This window comes from Canis lupus, chromosome 26, assembly GCF_048164855.1.
Source record: "Canis lupus baileyi chromosome 26, mCanLup2.hap1, whole genome shotgun sequence".
In the NCBI taxonomy this organism is placed as follows: Eukaryota; Metazoa; Chordata; class Mammalia; order Carnivora; family Canidae; genus Canis; species Canis lupus.
In genome coordinates, this window is record NC_132863.1 from 39,909,913 (window position 1) to 39,925,083 (window position 15,171).

The 15,171-nt window shown below is 48.5% G+C and overlaps 1 protein-coding gene across 1 annotated transcript in view; it reads right to left on the reverse strand.

Annotated features, from left to right (window-relative positions):
* ATP9A (ATPase phospholipid transporting 9A (putative)) overlaps positions 1-15,171 on the reverse strand; it is a 133,226-nt gene that overhangs the window by 63,696 nt on the left and 54,359 nt on the right. Inside the window, 5 exon segments of the mRNA XM_072801448.1 lie at positions 1,020-1,096; positions 9,353-9,428; positions 10,037-10,117; positions 13,028-13,122; positions 14,798-14,849. Of these exon segments, the coding sequence (XP_072657549.1) occupies positions 1,020-1,096; positions 9,353-9,428; positions 10,037-10,117; positions 13,028-13,122; positions 14,798-14,849 (381 nt within the window).

Sequence of the window (15,171 nt, forward strand, 5' to 3'; positions counted from 1 at the left end):
TAAGTCTTAAAAATTGGAGGAGGGGTGGGACATCTGGGTGGCTCAGCAGTTGAGCGTCTGCCTTCGGCTCAGGTCATGATCCCAGGTCAGGGGATCGAGTCCCACATCAGGCTCCCTGAGAAGAGCCTGCCTCCCTCTGCCTCTCTCTGTGTGTCTCTCATGAATAAATAAAAATCTTAAAAAAAAAAAACAAAAAAACTGGAGGAGGGGTAGGGCTGGGAGGGTCAGGTCATGACATGAAATGAGTGATAACGGGCCCGCCAAGCAGATAGTAGAGCCAATCCCGTTTGCCATGCCACAGCCAGTCTTAGGGGAAGGGGACAAAAGGCTGGGGGGAGAGTTGGGGGGTTTGGGGGTTGGGTCTGAGCCTGCCCCTTCCTCACCCTGCAGGAAGCCAGGACCCAGTGCTTCTCAAGGCCACTGCCCGGCTCAGACGAGCCTATGGAAGCACCTGGGCTCACAGGCCAGTGGGGGGGAGGACTAAATGGGTGCATGTGAAGGATGCAGCACAACACATGGCGCACAGTCAGTACTCAAGTGTATAACTTAAAAATCTTGGGATCCCTGGGTGGCGCAGCGGTTTAGCGCCTGCCTTTGGCCCAGGGCGCGATCCTGGAGACCCGGGATCGAATCCCACGTCGGGCTCCCGGTGCATGGAGCCTGCTTCTCCCTCTGCCTATGTCTCTGCCTCTCTCTCTCTCTCTGTGACTATCATAAATAAATAAAAATTAAAAAAAAAAAAGAAAACATTTAAAAATCTTTAAAAATTTTATGAATACACATACATGCATACGAATACACACATATGTGGTACACGGATGCGTGTGGAGTTAGGTGGATGCGTGTGGATACAGGTGCGCACACACCCACGTGAGAAGACAGCAAGCTTATATAAAGGAAGTAACACGGTTAGGTGTTCCTGTCTTTAATCCCACTCCTCACCCGCCAACACCAAGCATCAGGGGACGTCAGGTCAGAAAGTTCTGACGAGGAAATGCGTCCTACGACCGCGTACACACCTTACTTCGAGGGTTTGAGGTATTCATGACACTCCGGAGTTCTCTGCCGCTGTAAAGAACAACACCCACAACAGTACCTAAACACAACGCAAAGAAACGTTAATGTGGATGAGGGTCCCCGGGCCACCCCAGCCACCCCGGCCACCCCGGCCACCTGCACTGGAGCACCAGCCACAGGCAGCCATCCGAATCTAAATTCAACCGGAACTAGTATATCCAGTCCCCCGTCTTCCCTACACTTTGGCCACAGTTTCAAGCGCTCAGTAGGCACAGCGAGGATACCGAGCGCCTTCGTGGTCGCCCAAAGGTCTGCTGCTCAGGGCTGGTCTACGGGTCCAGCGGCCTGACAGCTGAGGGGTGCGGGGGGGCGGGGGGGGCAGAGGTCTGGCCTTCATGCCGCTGCCCTCAGAGGCTTCCAGAGGCGCTTAGAACATTCCAGTCTTCATAAGCTATTGTGGAAACTTCCAAACACACTCTTCTTAAGCGTTCTTCCCGCTGAGTCTGATTCCGTTCGGATTCTGTGTCTAACTCTAGAATACCTGGGGGATGTCTGTCCGGACGACAACCCTTTCCTGAGAACTCCCCCACCCCCTCTGCCTTCCCCCCATTATCAATCTTTCTAAAAATCGATGACTTATAACAGAAACACAAAAGGCCAGTTAACGTTAGAAAAGATGCTCAACTTCCTGAATAATCAAAGAAATGCAAAATAAGCCACTTTTATCTCTAGGACAACAACAAAAATTCCACAGGTTGATAACATCCGAGAGGTGGAGACATGGGCCCTGTCGTAACTCACTGGAGTGGGCAGGAGTATATAGATGGGGAGCCATCTGTTTTGGGGTGAACCTGGTAACCCTATTAAAAATTTACCTTTGTCTCCCCTTTTCAGTGTACGCCACACAAACGCTCAACACAGTGGGGAAGACAGACAATGAAGGGAGGAGACAAGAAGGAGGTCATCACGGACAATGGAAGGTGCCATTGCGACAATCAGGCAGAGGAACAGACTGGGAAGGAGCTGGAGTAGACTGCCCGGTGGTACTGGGTGGGCAGAGAAGCAGTCCCGGGGTTGAGGACGCCTGAGCAGGAGCTTGACACCCCCCCACCCCCATCCCCACCCCCGCCCGGTTGAGCCCTCAGGGAGGCTCCGAGGAACACAAGCAATCTGGTCTGTGCGGGGACAGCAAACACCTCACCTCTCCTCCCCCCGAGGAGACACAAAGCCTCCAAGAGCTTCCCACAGAGCTGGTCAGAGCCCAAGCCCAGGTGAAGCAAGGGACCGTGTGTCCCCGACAGAGCCCCGGGAGGAGACACTGAAGTCCCCCCTCCAAGCTTAATGCACATAATGCGGTTCCCTTCCAGGAAGGCTCAGCAGATGGCAGGCCGGGGCGGGCCCCCTGGCTGGCTCCTGGGCAGATGGTGGCCCCGTGAACGCAGGCCTGCGGCCACAGCAGATGGTCAGACCGGGGCGGCCACGCAGCCACTGCACTCGCTGCTGCACAGATGTGGTCGGTCTCCGTCACCGACGTCCAGGGTTCAAGAGGGTTCCTAATAATGAGGGCCTCCACTGGCACCGGCCAACCCTGAGGCCTCCCCCAAGGCTGAAATGAGAGCGGCCCTTCTCCCCAGGCCTGCCTGTGCCCAAGGCCAGAGCCACCTCCACGAGATCCAAACGCCGGCCACGGTCACCCAGAGAGAAACCACACGCGCGTGCTGGTTTGGTCTGTACTGGGCTTTAAAGGTTCTGAGGTCATTGCCAACTTTTAAATACAGGAACCTGAGAATCCTGGCTTCTCCTAGAAAATTGGGAAATCTGGTGACACTGAGTCCGTGTTCCCCACGGTATTACCAGCAGGTGTCAAGCATGGGCATGCCCTTTATCCAGGGGCAGGTTCCCGCCCCCCCTTCAAGACCTCCTGACCTGAGCCTCTCCACACCCCCTCTGCCCCCTGCCCCCCTCTCATCCTGGCAGGGGACAGAGCGCAGAATCCTCTCCACCCGGCCAGCTGCTGTCTCCAGGTCAGACTGCGGCGGTCGGTAGCACACAAAGTTCTCCCTACCTCTCCATGACAGCGTGGTCCTGGGGTCAGTGCCCACTCTCTGACGCCTCTGTTCCCAGTCCACGACAGGACAGATGCTACCCCCAAGACTGAGCTTTTAGCAGTTAGACATGGGGCCGCGACATTCAAGCATGTGACCACAGGACGAGTCCCGTCAAACAGGGTCTAGACCAGCTGGGGTCCAAAAACTCGTGCAGCCTGGTGCACATGGCGCGACGGCCTGCAGGGCCACAGACTGAGCCTACAGACTGGGGTCAGGGAAGGCACAACAAACTGGAGAGTCTGCAAAGAACTGGGCTCCGTCCTAACACCTGCTCTGCCAAACCCCCGGCCTCCCCAGCCTCCGTATCCCTCCCCCAGCCCTCCCCCAGCCCTCCGCATCCCTCTCCAGCCCCTCCCCATCCCTCCCCCATCTTGCCCCCAGCCCTCCACATCCCTCCCCCCTCCCGCCCCATCCCTCCACATCCCTCCCACCCCTCCCCATCCCTCCCCCATCCTTCCCCCATCCCACCCCATGACTCCTCAGCCCACACTGCAGGGTTGCCATGGTAACTGCATCCTCTACACACTGAGGCCAGCCAACGCAGCTGGACCCTAAGCACCGCCTGGCAAGCTTTTTCATTTCTTTTTAAACTTCCAAGTGGTAACAGCAGAGTAACCAAAACACGGGAGTTAGACTATAAGGAGAAGAGAGAGGTGAAATCTCACAGAATTAAGATTCCTAACGATGGCCGTTTCCTGGGTGGAGCACCAGAGGAAATGGCTTGCAAAGAGCTTCATGCTTGCATCAGGATGAGAATGCAGTCAGGTGACTACTCACTGAGCAGCACGGGAAACTGAGGCCAACTAGGAAATAGTAAACATCCAGCTTCTCAGATTCACTCCAAAACCTACTGAAGGGCTTGGTGGGTAATGCCACCAGGTCATTGGAATCACTGCGCTCTCTCTTCCCACCAATCACAAACTTTGAAATCTTTTCTCCCAACTTCAAGATCCCAGCTTGTTCTCCACTCTCTTCCTTCCAGGAGGAGGACCTCCTAGGCTGCATGACCTTAGGTGAGTTGCTTAACCTCTCTGAGACTCAACTCTTCATTCCACTAAATCCCCATTTAATGATCTGAGACCAAAACAAGAGAATGGCAGCAAAACATTTCGTAAATAAAAAACCTGATAAATAAAAGACTCATTACCCTTCCTCTCTTGAGATTAAAGCTGACAAGTCCCTCCAACTCAGAATTCTCCAATCACTTCAATCACTTCCCTTCATACTGGCTTCAGAGGGATTTCAGAGAGGGCCCCCATTTCCTCTCAACTCCTCTATAATTTGCATTAAGATTAAACTACAAATGCCATGAGGGTGGAGGCAAGGATTTTCCGGCATGCCCATGCCGCTGCAGCACTGAGACCTAGCAATGCAGCGTGGCAGCATTACATAGAGAACATTAAGAAAAGTTTTTTAGGGGGTCCTGGCTGGCTCACTCGGTAGAGCATGGGACTCTTGATCTCAGGGTCATGAGTTCGAGCCTCACATTGGGGAACAGACTGTACTTAGAATGGAATTTTAAGAATCCTTTACAACTTTTTTCAGGGGTGCCTGGGTGGCTCAGTCGGTTAAGCATCTGCCTTCAGTTCAGGTCATGACCTCAGGGTCCTGGGATCCAGCCCCATATCAGGCTCTCTGCTCAGCGGGGAGTCTGTTTCTCCCTCTACCCTTCCCCCTCCACGCAGGTTCTCTCTTCCTAGCTCTGCTCTCTCTCTCTCTCTCTCTTTCTCAAATAAACAAATAATCTTAAAAAAAAAAAAAAGGTAGCTGTTTCCCTTGTATGAGGCGGCGGGAGGGGGGGGGCGGGAGGGGACTGGAAGTCAGCTTAGGAGGCCTCTGGGAGGCTGACAAAATCCTGATTATTGATCTGAGCATTGGTACTGTTTGGGATTCAGTTACTCTTCTGTATTCGTGCTACCTTTCAATAAAAGGGAAGAAGAATGTCTGCCTGCAAGAAATGACGTGCGTACCATTCACGTGCCTGCTTGGTAAGGAGAGGGGCACATCCCAGGCGCCTCTGAATTTTACCTCCTCATGTTCTGATCTCCATTCACACCCTCTATGTTCTCCATCCCAAGGTGTGTGCTTTCTCCTTCCACACACCTCCTGTCCCCGCGGGCAGTGTCTGCACAGAGCCACAAGCACAGACTGGGCACAAGTGTCCAGTGCTCAGGTTAGAGCCAAGGTAAGGCCCCTCTGCTGGTAAGTTTTCCTAACTTCACTCCATGAACCTAGATAAATTCAAATATTTTAGTATGAAACTATATAAGCATCCTCCCCCCAAATCAGGGTATTTTCTAATTTTAAAGCAGGTAAGATTTTCTCAGCATGTCATAAAAACCAGAAACCATAAGGGGAAAAAAAATCAATTGGTTCGAGGATATACAAATTTTCAATTTTGTGCCAAAATACCAATGGGGTCAACTGGGAGATAGTAATTACAACTAAGATAACAAACAGAAGGATACTATGCTTAGGACAAAGCGTTCTTAGAAATCATTTTTTAAATGAACTCATCAACAGCAAAAATGGACACAGGGCATAAACTGACAGTTCACATATACACTTTAGAAAATGCAAATGAGGGCACCTGGGTGGCTCAGTCAGTTAAGTGTCTGCCTTCAGCTCAGGTCATGATCCCAGGGTCCCCGGATCAAGTGCCCCATCAGGTTCCTTGTTCAGCAGGGAGCCTGCTTCTCTCTCACCCTCCCTCTGTCTGCCACTCCCCCTGCTTGTGCTCTCTCTCTGGGTGTAAATAAAGAAGTAAATAAAATCTTTTTTAAAAAATGCAAATGAAGAGGGAACATTAAAAAAAAAGTCCAACTTCACAAATGACTGTTTTTGTTTTTTTTTTTTTAAGATTTTATTTTTGGGGGATCCCTGAGTGGCTCAGCAGGTTTAGTGCCTGCCTTCAGGCCAGGGCATGATCCTGGAGTGCCAAGATCAAGTCCCACGTCAGGCTCCCTGCATGGAGCCTGCTTCTACCTCTACTTCTCCCTCTGCCTGTGTCTCTGCCTCTCTCGCTCTGTCTCTCATGAATAAAAAAAAAAAAAAAAAAAGATTTTATTTTTGGGACACCTGGATGACTCAATCAGCTAAGCATCTGACTCTTGATTTCAGCTTAGGTCATGATCTCAAGGTTGTGAGACCAAGTCCTGTATGAGGCTCCATGCTCAGTGCAGAGGCAGCTTGGGATTCTCTGTCTCTCAAAAAAATAAATAAAATCTTTAAAAAAAAATGTTGAAGTAATCTCTATGCCCAACATGGGGCTTCAATTTACAACCCCAAGATCATGAGTCACATGCTCCGCCACCTGAGCTAAGCCAGGAACCCCCACAAATAACTTTTAAAAGCAAATCAATATGTTAGATATTTATTCAACATATATCACATAGGCAGAAATTTAAAAGTCCAACTGAACATGGTGTTGGCAAGGATGCACATATAAGGTCAGGTTATCAGGAGTGTGATTCAGAAGAAGGAAGTTTGCTAGGCGAACCAAAATGTAAAATGTATATGCCCTTTGCCCTAGGAATCCTGTTTCTATGGAAACGAGGACAACATCAATATTTAGAACTTCTATCTGGAAAAACCAAACAAAGCACATCAAAGACAAAAACAAAAGACAAACAATAAACTCTGAAAAGAGATTTGCATCACACATGAGATGACAGTTTGATACTCTCCCTACATGCTTACAAGTTAATAAGAAAAAGAAGAAACAAAGTAGACTGACCAAAACATTTATGGTCAGTGGTCCCCATATTCACAATGAAATAATAAACATCAAAACCGTAACAAGAGACCTTCTATCACCTAACAAGAATAATAACACCATGGAACTGCTGCATATCAAATAGACCATAAAATCTTTTCAAAAACCAGAAATGGGAAACTCTCACAAACAAATAAGGGAATCAGAAGAACCACAACAGAAAAACAGCTCAGGGCACAGAATGTCCAGGACAAAGGAAGAGACCACACAGACCACGAAGAGGGCCAACCTTCCAGGTACTCTAGGAAATGCAAATCAAAACAGGCTCCTTATTTTTCTGACAAATTATTAAAGATTAAAAGGAATAATTAGGGGCACCTGGGTGGCTCAGTGGATTAAGCGTCTGCCTTCCACCCAGGTCATGATCTCAGGGTTCTGGGATCCAGCCCTGCAAGGACTCCATGCGGACCTGGGAATCTGCTTCTCCCTCTCCCACTACCCCTACCCCCCACTCGTGCTCTCTTTCTTCCAAATGAATAAATAAAATATATTTTTTTTAATTTTTAAAAATTAGGGATGCCTGGGTGGCTCAGTGGTTGAACATCTGCCTTCAGCTCAGGGTGTCATCCTGGAGTTCCAGAATCGAATCCCACATAGGGATCCCTGCAGGGAGCCTGCTTCTCCCTCTGCCTATGTCTCTGTCTCTCTCTTGAATAAATAAATAAATCTTAAAAAAAATTTTTTTAAATAGGGATGCCTGGGTGGCTCAGTGGTTGAACAGCTGCCTTAGGCTCAGGGCAAGATCCCAGGTCCCAAGATCAAGTCTCAGGGAGGCTGCTTCTCCCTCTTCCTGTGTCTCTGTCTCTCTCTCTATGTCTCTCATGAATAAATAAATAAAATCTTCTTTTTATTAAATCTGAAAATTGGGCAGCCCGGGTGGCTCAGTGGTTTAGCGCTGCCTTCAGCCCAGGGCGTGATTCTGGAGTCCCAGGATCGAGTCCCATGTTAGGCTCCCTGCAGGGAGCCTGCTTCTCCCTCTGCCTGTGTCTCTGACTCTCTCTCTCTCTGTGTCTCTCATGAATAAATAAATACAATATTTAAAAAATAGATAGATAAATAAATAAATAAATAAATAAATAAATAAATAAATCTAAAAATAAAGGGAATAGTTGTTAATAAATGACTTCAGAGGGGAGAAAAACTGGGAAGGAAGAGTAACCACTTCTGGGAGAGGTGGGTAGACACACGGTGGGGAAGGGCTGCTCCAGGTGCTGGTGGGTGTGGGCGTGTGGGCGTGGCTTCAGGTGTGGGTGAGGCCATGGTGCAGCGGGAAGAACCTTAAGGACCCATTTCTCACTTTTTTAGCCATCAGGAGGAATTGAGGGACACTCCAGATGAGGCTGCAAATGCAGACAGGCGATGGAAGAGGAAAAATGGCAGACAGCCTAAAGGGAGCGCTCAACTCTGTCCATCTGCAGGAAGGAGTCCGTCTGGTCTGTGGATGGTGAGCAAGGCGGCCCCGGTCTAGTCTGTGCTGGCCTGAGCTCCGCATCCCCTTCCCCAGCCGCAGAGCATCCTGACTATCTGTTGTACCAAATAGCCGCAAAGCAGCATCAAGCAAAAGAACACAATTTGAGAGGAGGGAGATGTGCTTGGGAGGGAAAAAGTGATCCTCCAACAGTAAAGACAGGATGTTGCCAGTAGTGTGATTTTCTGTTAATAGTAGTATACACTGTCACATAATATATGTAACATAAGATAATAACAAGAGCTGCACAGTACATTCCGCTGCTGGAGCAAAGTGCCTGGGTTCAAGTCCCAACTTTGCCTTTTAACTGGCTGTGTGACCCTGGGCAAGCTACTTAACCTCACTGAGCTTGGATTTCCTCGCCCACAGAATGGGAGTACTACTCGCACTCCTCCCGCATGGTCATGTTGGGAGGGGTAAGTGAACTGGGTGTAAGGCATGGGGGGAGCACCCCACTGATACCAACCCCTGCTGCTGCAGACACTGCTCAGCCCCTGGAGACACTTCTGCTCAGTTTCATTCCAGCTTTCAAAACGAAAAGGCACCGATCTCCACATTATCCTGGTGTTTAACACCAAGGCTCCAGCTCAGGCCCAGTGGCCCGTTCCTGGACACCAGGGCCCCTGACTGGGCAGGACCAAGCTCAAGAGCCCCCACGGACACTATGTCCAGCCAGAACATCAGGCTGGCCCAATTTCTGGTAGAGATTAGAATGTCAATCTCAGGTGGCAATTAAGGGCTATTCCCAGAGTGGATGCTGTAGAACAGTCCACCGGCCAGAGCAGCTTCTCTTACAGGCGTATACAAGTGTCCGAGGGGCAATTAGATGTCAGTCAGATTCCCTGGAGGGGCTGGAGCAAGTGGAAAACACTGTTTGACCGACGACTAATTTTCCCAACTGACAGATGATTATTCTAATTATACAAAAGGATTTTCTTTCCTTTTCAAATTGCTAACACATTCCTCAGAAAAGGGCGCCCTTACCCGACGCGATGACAGTGCCGGCCCAGAGCGTGTTCTCAATGCTCAAGCTCTCGCTGATCGGAGGGTCGCTGTCCTCCTGGAAAAGACCAACAGACGTGCATTTACCTACCGAGGATTTGAGAGAACCCACGGGCTGTTTCCAGCCTGCTCTTCCTAAGAGAGGAAGAGAGGATGACCCCTACTTGGAAAGCCATAGTTCAGCCAGGAGAGGAGGATCAAGCTCATAAACCACTGTCCTTGGCATGGTTTTCATCCCCATGGCAATACATGAAAAAGCTGTTCATGATTGAAGAAGGACAGGCTTCTAATACTGAAGACATGTCTTACAATGAAGAAGTAAAATGCAGAAGCAAATCAAACAAAAACAGCACTTTGCTGGCCAGTCCTATGGCTTCTAGAAAGAGACCATGAATTTAATTTGGATTCTATAAATCTATTATCCCAGAGTCTTCAAATAATTTAAATCCAAATTAAATTTCTATCCTTAAAAGTTGGGAAGTGGCTTAAAAATTGTTTACAATGCCAGCCAGGACTTCAGTGAGTAGAAGAGGTCATGGATACGTCTGAAGGGGACAGAAGAGTACCTGCCCTCACACAACAGAGTAACATTAATTATAACAATACTTGACTCTATGTTGTGAGGTAATTGAAGCTGTTCGAGGCTGGTAGGCTCAGCCTACTTACTCTGGTAAAAGTTCCCACAAAGTTGTGAATGTCGATATTTGGCTCTTCTGCATAGACATATGATCGAATCTGAAGGAGATCCTGTTCAACAGAGGGAACATTATGGAGTTAAAGTTCATGATTAAAGAGATTTTGGGAGCCCCCCCCCCCACTATTTTTCAAGAGTAATTCTATCTCCCAAACAGCAAACAGGTTCTCAAAGCTACAGGGCCAGTGGAAAAAAGAAGAAAAAAAATTTCTATGAATGAAGTTTTAGGACTCGCTACACACAATATCCCACAACACCCTGACAGATTCCACAGTAAAGATGCCTGTTTATCTGTGTTCACCCAGTGTTTCCTAAACTGGTTGACAGCCAAGGTCCCCCTTCTGTCACACTGCAGTTTCCAAGAGTTGTTCGTACCAATGGAAATCCTTGCTCAGTCAACAAGTGGTTATTGGGCCCTACTCTGTGTAAAGCCCTGGAAAAGGCAGAGGAGTAAAAGGCAAAAAAGAACACCTCACACCCATTAGGATGGCTACTCTCAAAAAAGTATTGGTGAGGATGTGGAGAAATTGGAACTCTCGTACACTGTTGGTAGGAATGTAAAATGGTGCAGCTGCTTTGGAAAACAGTATGGTGGGTCCTTGAAAACTTCACAGGGAATTACTGTATAATTAGCAGTCCTCTTGCTGGGAACTGAAGGTGGGACCTCAAAGATATTGCACAGCCATGTTCGTGAAGGATTATTCACAACCACCAAAAGATGGCAACAACCCATGCATCATCAATGGATAAATGGATAAAGAAAATGGGATACATCCATACAATGGAATATTGTCCAGCCTCCAAAAGGAAGGGAATTCTGACACAGGCTACCACGTGGATGAACCTTTGGAACATGACGCTAAGTGAAATAAACCCGTCATGAAAGGACAAATCCTGTATGATTCCACTTCTATGAGATCCCTAGAGCAATCAAATTCATATCTAGAGAGTACATGGTGGGTGCCAAGGACTGGGCAACGGAGAATTGTTTGATGGCTATAGAGTTTCTGTTTTGCATGGAGATGGATGGGAGTGAGGGTTGCACAACAATGTGAATGTACTTAACACCACTGAACTGCACATTTTAAAGGGATAAGATGATAAATTTGATGTGTATTTTACCACAATTAAAAAACTGAAAAAAAAATCTCCAATCAGGAGATTGGGCTACAGGGAGGTGGGCAGAGGCTACTGGCTGCCCCCATAGGCAGGGCTTGAGCCCTCTACTAACTAGCTGGGGGACCCCATATGCAGATGTGTTTATTCTGTGGCCTCTATGTACTAATAAGAAAAGGCCATGAGGAGTGCCTGGGTGGTGTGGTCAGTTGAGTGTCCAACTCTTGATTTCAGCTCAGGTCGTTATCTCAGGGTCATGAGATCGAGCCCCACATTGGGGGGCGGGGGGCTTGACTTTCTCTCTCTCCCTCTGCCCCATCTCCCTTCTCTCTCTCAAATAAATAAATCTTAAAAAAAAAAAAAAAAAAAAAAAGATCCCAAGACACATTCAAAGTAGACAGGAGCAAAAGTTGCAGATCACAAATACAGCGTGATCCCATATATGTATAAGGTAAGCTCTCCTCACCAAGTTTACAGTTATATATTTGTAGGAAAGTGTGCTGGCAAAGGTCTGGAAAGATCACCACTGACTTTATATGATCCCCGGAGGAAAGCAGGTAAGGTTTGGGGCAGAGGCCATGAGCAAGACTTTTGACTTCTTCCTCTACAGCTTTCCATACAATTTAATTTATTTTTTTTAAGATTTTATTTATTTATTCATGAGAGATATGGGGGGAGAGTGAGAGAGAGACAGAGACAGAGAGACAGAGACAGAGACAGAGACACAGAGGGAGAAGCCGGCTCCATGCAGGGAGCCCGATGTGGGACTCAATCCCGGGACCCAGGATCACGCCCTGGGCTGAAGGCAGGCGTTAAACCACTGAGCCACCCAGGAATCCCCAATTTAATTTTTTTAAAAAACAAGAATATATTCATGTGATGCCCAGGTCATCCTTTCATATAGTTCTTTTGCTAAATTGCTCCTCCCTACTCAGATCCCTCCAGCCCAGTAAAGAAGAGCTTCCTGACAGCAAAGACAGTGGCATCTCCTCCGTCTTGGGACCCCAGTCCAGGCCCAGGCCAGACTGGGGTGGCCGCGTGGTGGGGGGGGCAACATGTGTGTTTATTGAACTGATGCATCCCCAGCACACACCAAAAATTGCAACTCTGTGCAGCACACAGGCAAGCTCCTTCATGATTCTAAGCTCTTCTAGACGGTCTCTTAAAGAGAATCCTTCAAATCATTTTGAAGATCAGAAAGCTTTCTTTGGAGAGATCTTACCAGGAAGTTAAAATGAATCATCCAGAAAAATCAGGACCCTCTCATTAGATTACCCCATCTCAGGGGCAGGATGGTGCCTTTTAAGTATTCCCAGGGGGCTCCTAACCATAGTCAGAAACTCACTGCTCTACAATGCACCGGTGCTATTTCATTCGTCACTGGCCATGAAAGATCATTAGGGCAGTGCTCACATTTACTGGTATGTTAACCAGGAATTCTAGAGCAGTGAGATTCTAACTATAGTTAGGAGCCCCTGGAAATCCTAAGAGGCACCATCCTGCCCCTGATGCCAACAGGAAAGGACTGTGGTATGGGTTCTCAGTAAGACGAGAAGTCTCAGGAGGCCCTGTGCAGAGGAACGATACACCCGCCTTACCTTCTAGCTTTACGTTAGGCACCTTGTTGAGGCCTCTTAAGATACTGAGCTTCCCTCCAAAAAGCACCCCACCTGCACTTCGCTCAGCCACATGACTTGAAACAACAGGTGCTCTAGGCCCCCCGGGACCCTGTCCCATCAGCCCTCCTTCACACCTGACATCCCACATCCAGGCCCCAAGGGCCTCTGATTTGAGAGCCCTCCAAGGACACCAATGTCAGTCTGTCCTTCTGCAGGAAAGCTACTCACGGCAGCAGTGGGGAGCCTCTGCGTGCAAGCCACGGGGAGCCGCAGCTTCCAATCTGTCTCCCCGTCCAGCTGATCCGTCCGCAGGAAACAAGACCCTGTGGGATGAGGGTGGGCACTATTTGCTTTCGATTCAAGGATCCTTCCCTTGGCAGCTCTGAGTAGTTCCAGCTCTGGCCTTTGCAAAACTCCAAATCGATGGCCAACAACCAAAAGGGAAAACGAATGCCCCACTTCCCACTCCCTCTGTAAGCTCTCGGGTCAGAAGATCTGAATTCAAATCCGCACTCCATCATTCACTCACAGTAGGAACCTGGGCTGGTTTCTTGATGTTGCTAAACACCAGCGGGCCCTGTCTATAACATGAGGAGGAACACAGACCTCAGGAGCTTGCTGTAAAGAGTTAGGGTGCCAGAACCCGCAGCATGGTGGCTAGCACAGAGCAGCTGGCGTTCAAGGCCATGCTGGGCAGAGATATGGACACCTTGTCAGGTAGGAATCAGACTCCTGGGTTCAAGACCAGCTGTACCACTCACTACTTGGGTTTCCCTGAGTGTAAAAATGGGCAGAACAGCACCAACCTCACGTAGTGAGGACTCCACAGCGGATCCTGGCAGACTGCTCAAAGTGCAGAAAGTGCTACAAAAGCACATGCTCGTTACCCACTTGCATGTGGATGCCTATTTCAGTCTGATGTGCAAGTCCCAGCAATGAGTCAGCCGTGTATCTCATCAGACCCAGAAGGCAGTGAATTCGCAGACACTGCAGCTGAGAGCTCTGGGCACTGTCCAGGAAAAGCATGTCTAATCTTTTGAGGGGGGACGGGGAGGGAGCATTTCAGGGACCCTAATCCATAATGCTCTATCTTCACAGACAAGGACATGAGAACCAACTGAGGACAAAGCAGTAGATTTTAAAAGAAGACTTTTAATCTAGCATCCTCTTCTTCATCTCCGGATACTTTAATTGATCATTAGCATAAAATTTCATGTATACTTTTATTTGACTCATAATAAAGTAGGTTCCAGGAGTCTTGAAGGAATAGAAATGTGATTTTTTTTTTTCAGATGGTCAAAGATCTGATTGTGTCTGTACGTGAGAGAAAAACAGCCTTATTTCCTCAAAACAGCTTAAATTAAAAAAAAAAAGTGGGGAGATTTAGAGTCAACAGATGGGGTGGGCAGGCCATGGGGTCAAACACACTGGGAAAGAATTGGGAATGAGTAGGTCTTGTAGGAGCCTTGAGCAGCCCGCTCAGGTCTAAGGGGGCTGTGAGAATAAATAAGTTGAGGGGTAAGGGCAGGCATGGCCCAAGAGGCCACCTACCTCTCTCTGTCCCCAACTTCTCTACGGTCACACATCTCCTGGTGTTTCCACAGAAGAGAGAGAGGGTTTCTGTGTGCTTCCATTTATGGGATGCGCTTCCCGATCCTGCCAAGCCCTGAAGGTGAGCCCAACAGCAGCCCAGGGAGGAAAACCATGGCCACTGCGTGCGGATCCCCCAGCAGGGACTCGGCCTGGGCCGTACTAACTGTATCTTTGTGATGATCAAAATCTATTGACCTGCGAGCACCCAAAACGTTTGTTGTTTTTGTTGTTTTTGTTTTTTGTTTTTTTTTAAAAAAAAGACGGCTCTATTAAAAGAGATGTTTTTGATTTGCCTCCATGGCTCCGAAATGATCATCTACTTCTGTTCCATTTTCAAATGATTATTTTGCCAAATTACCACTGAAAGGTTAATGGTTATTTTCAAAATTGATCCCAGATGTTTACCGTTTTTTTCTGATGTCCTCAGGAAGATCATGTCAGCAGGGACCCGCTGGTTCTGTGTAATGAAAAGAAAGACTGTTACGGTGAATAGCCGTGTGTGGGGTTTCCGCTCCCCGCCCCCGGGGCCCCTCGGCGGGGAGGGGGGCCACCGAGACCCACAGCCTCATTCACGTCTCTGCCTTTGTCACAGACAGATTTGAGGATTTATTTTGTTTTGAATCCGAAAAATCTTGCACGCTGCTGTTACTTGACTAATCCCCGATTGAAATCTTATCTCGGAAAGAGAGCTGCTAGTTTTCTGGAGAATCCAACCATCACCTCCTGAAATTCCAGCCAGAAGGGCCGGGGCCCTACAGCCGGCGACCCTCGCTGGCCCT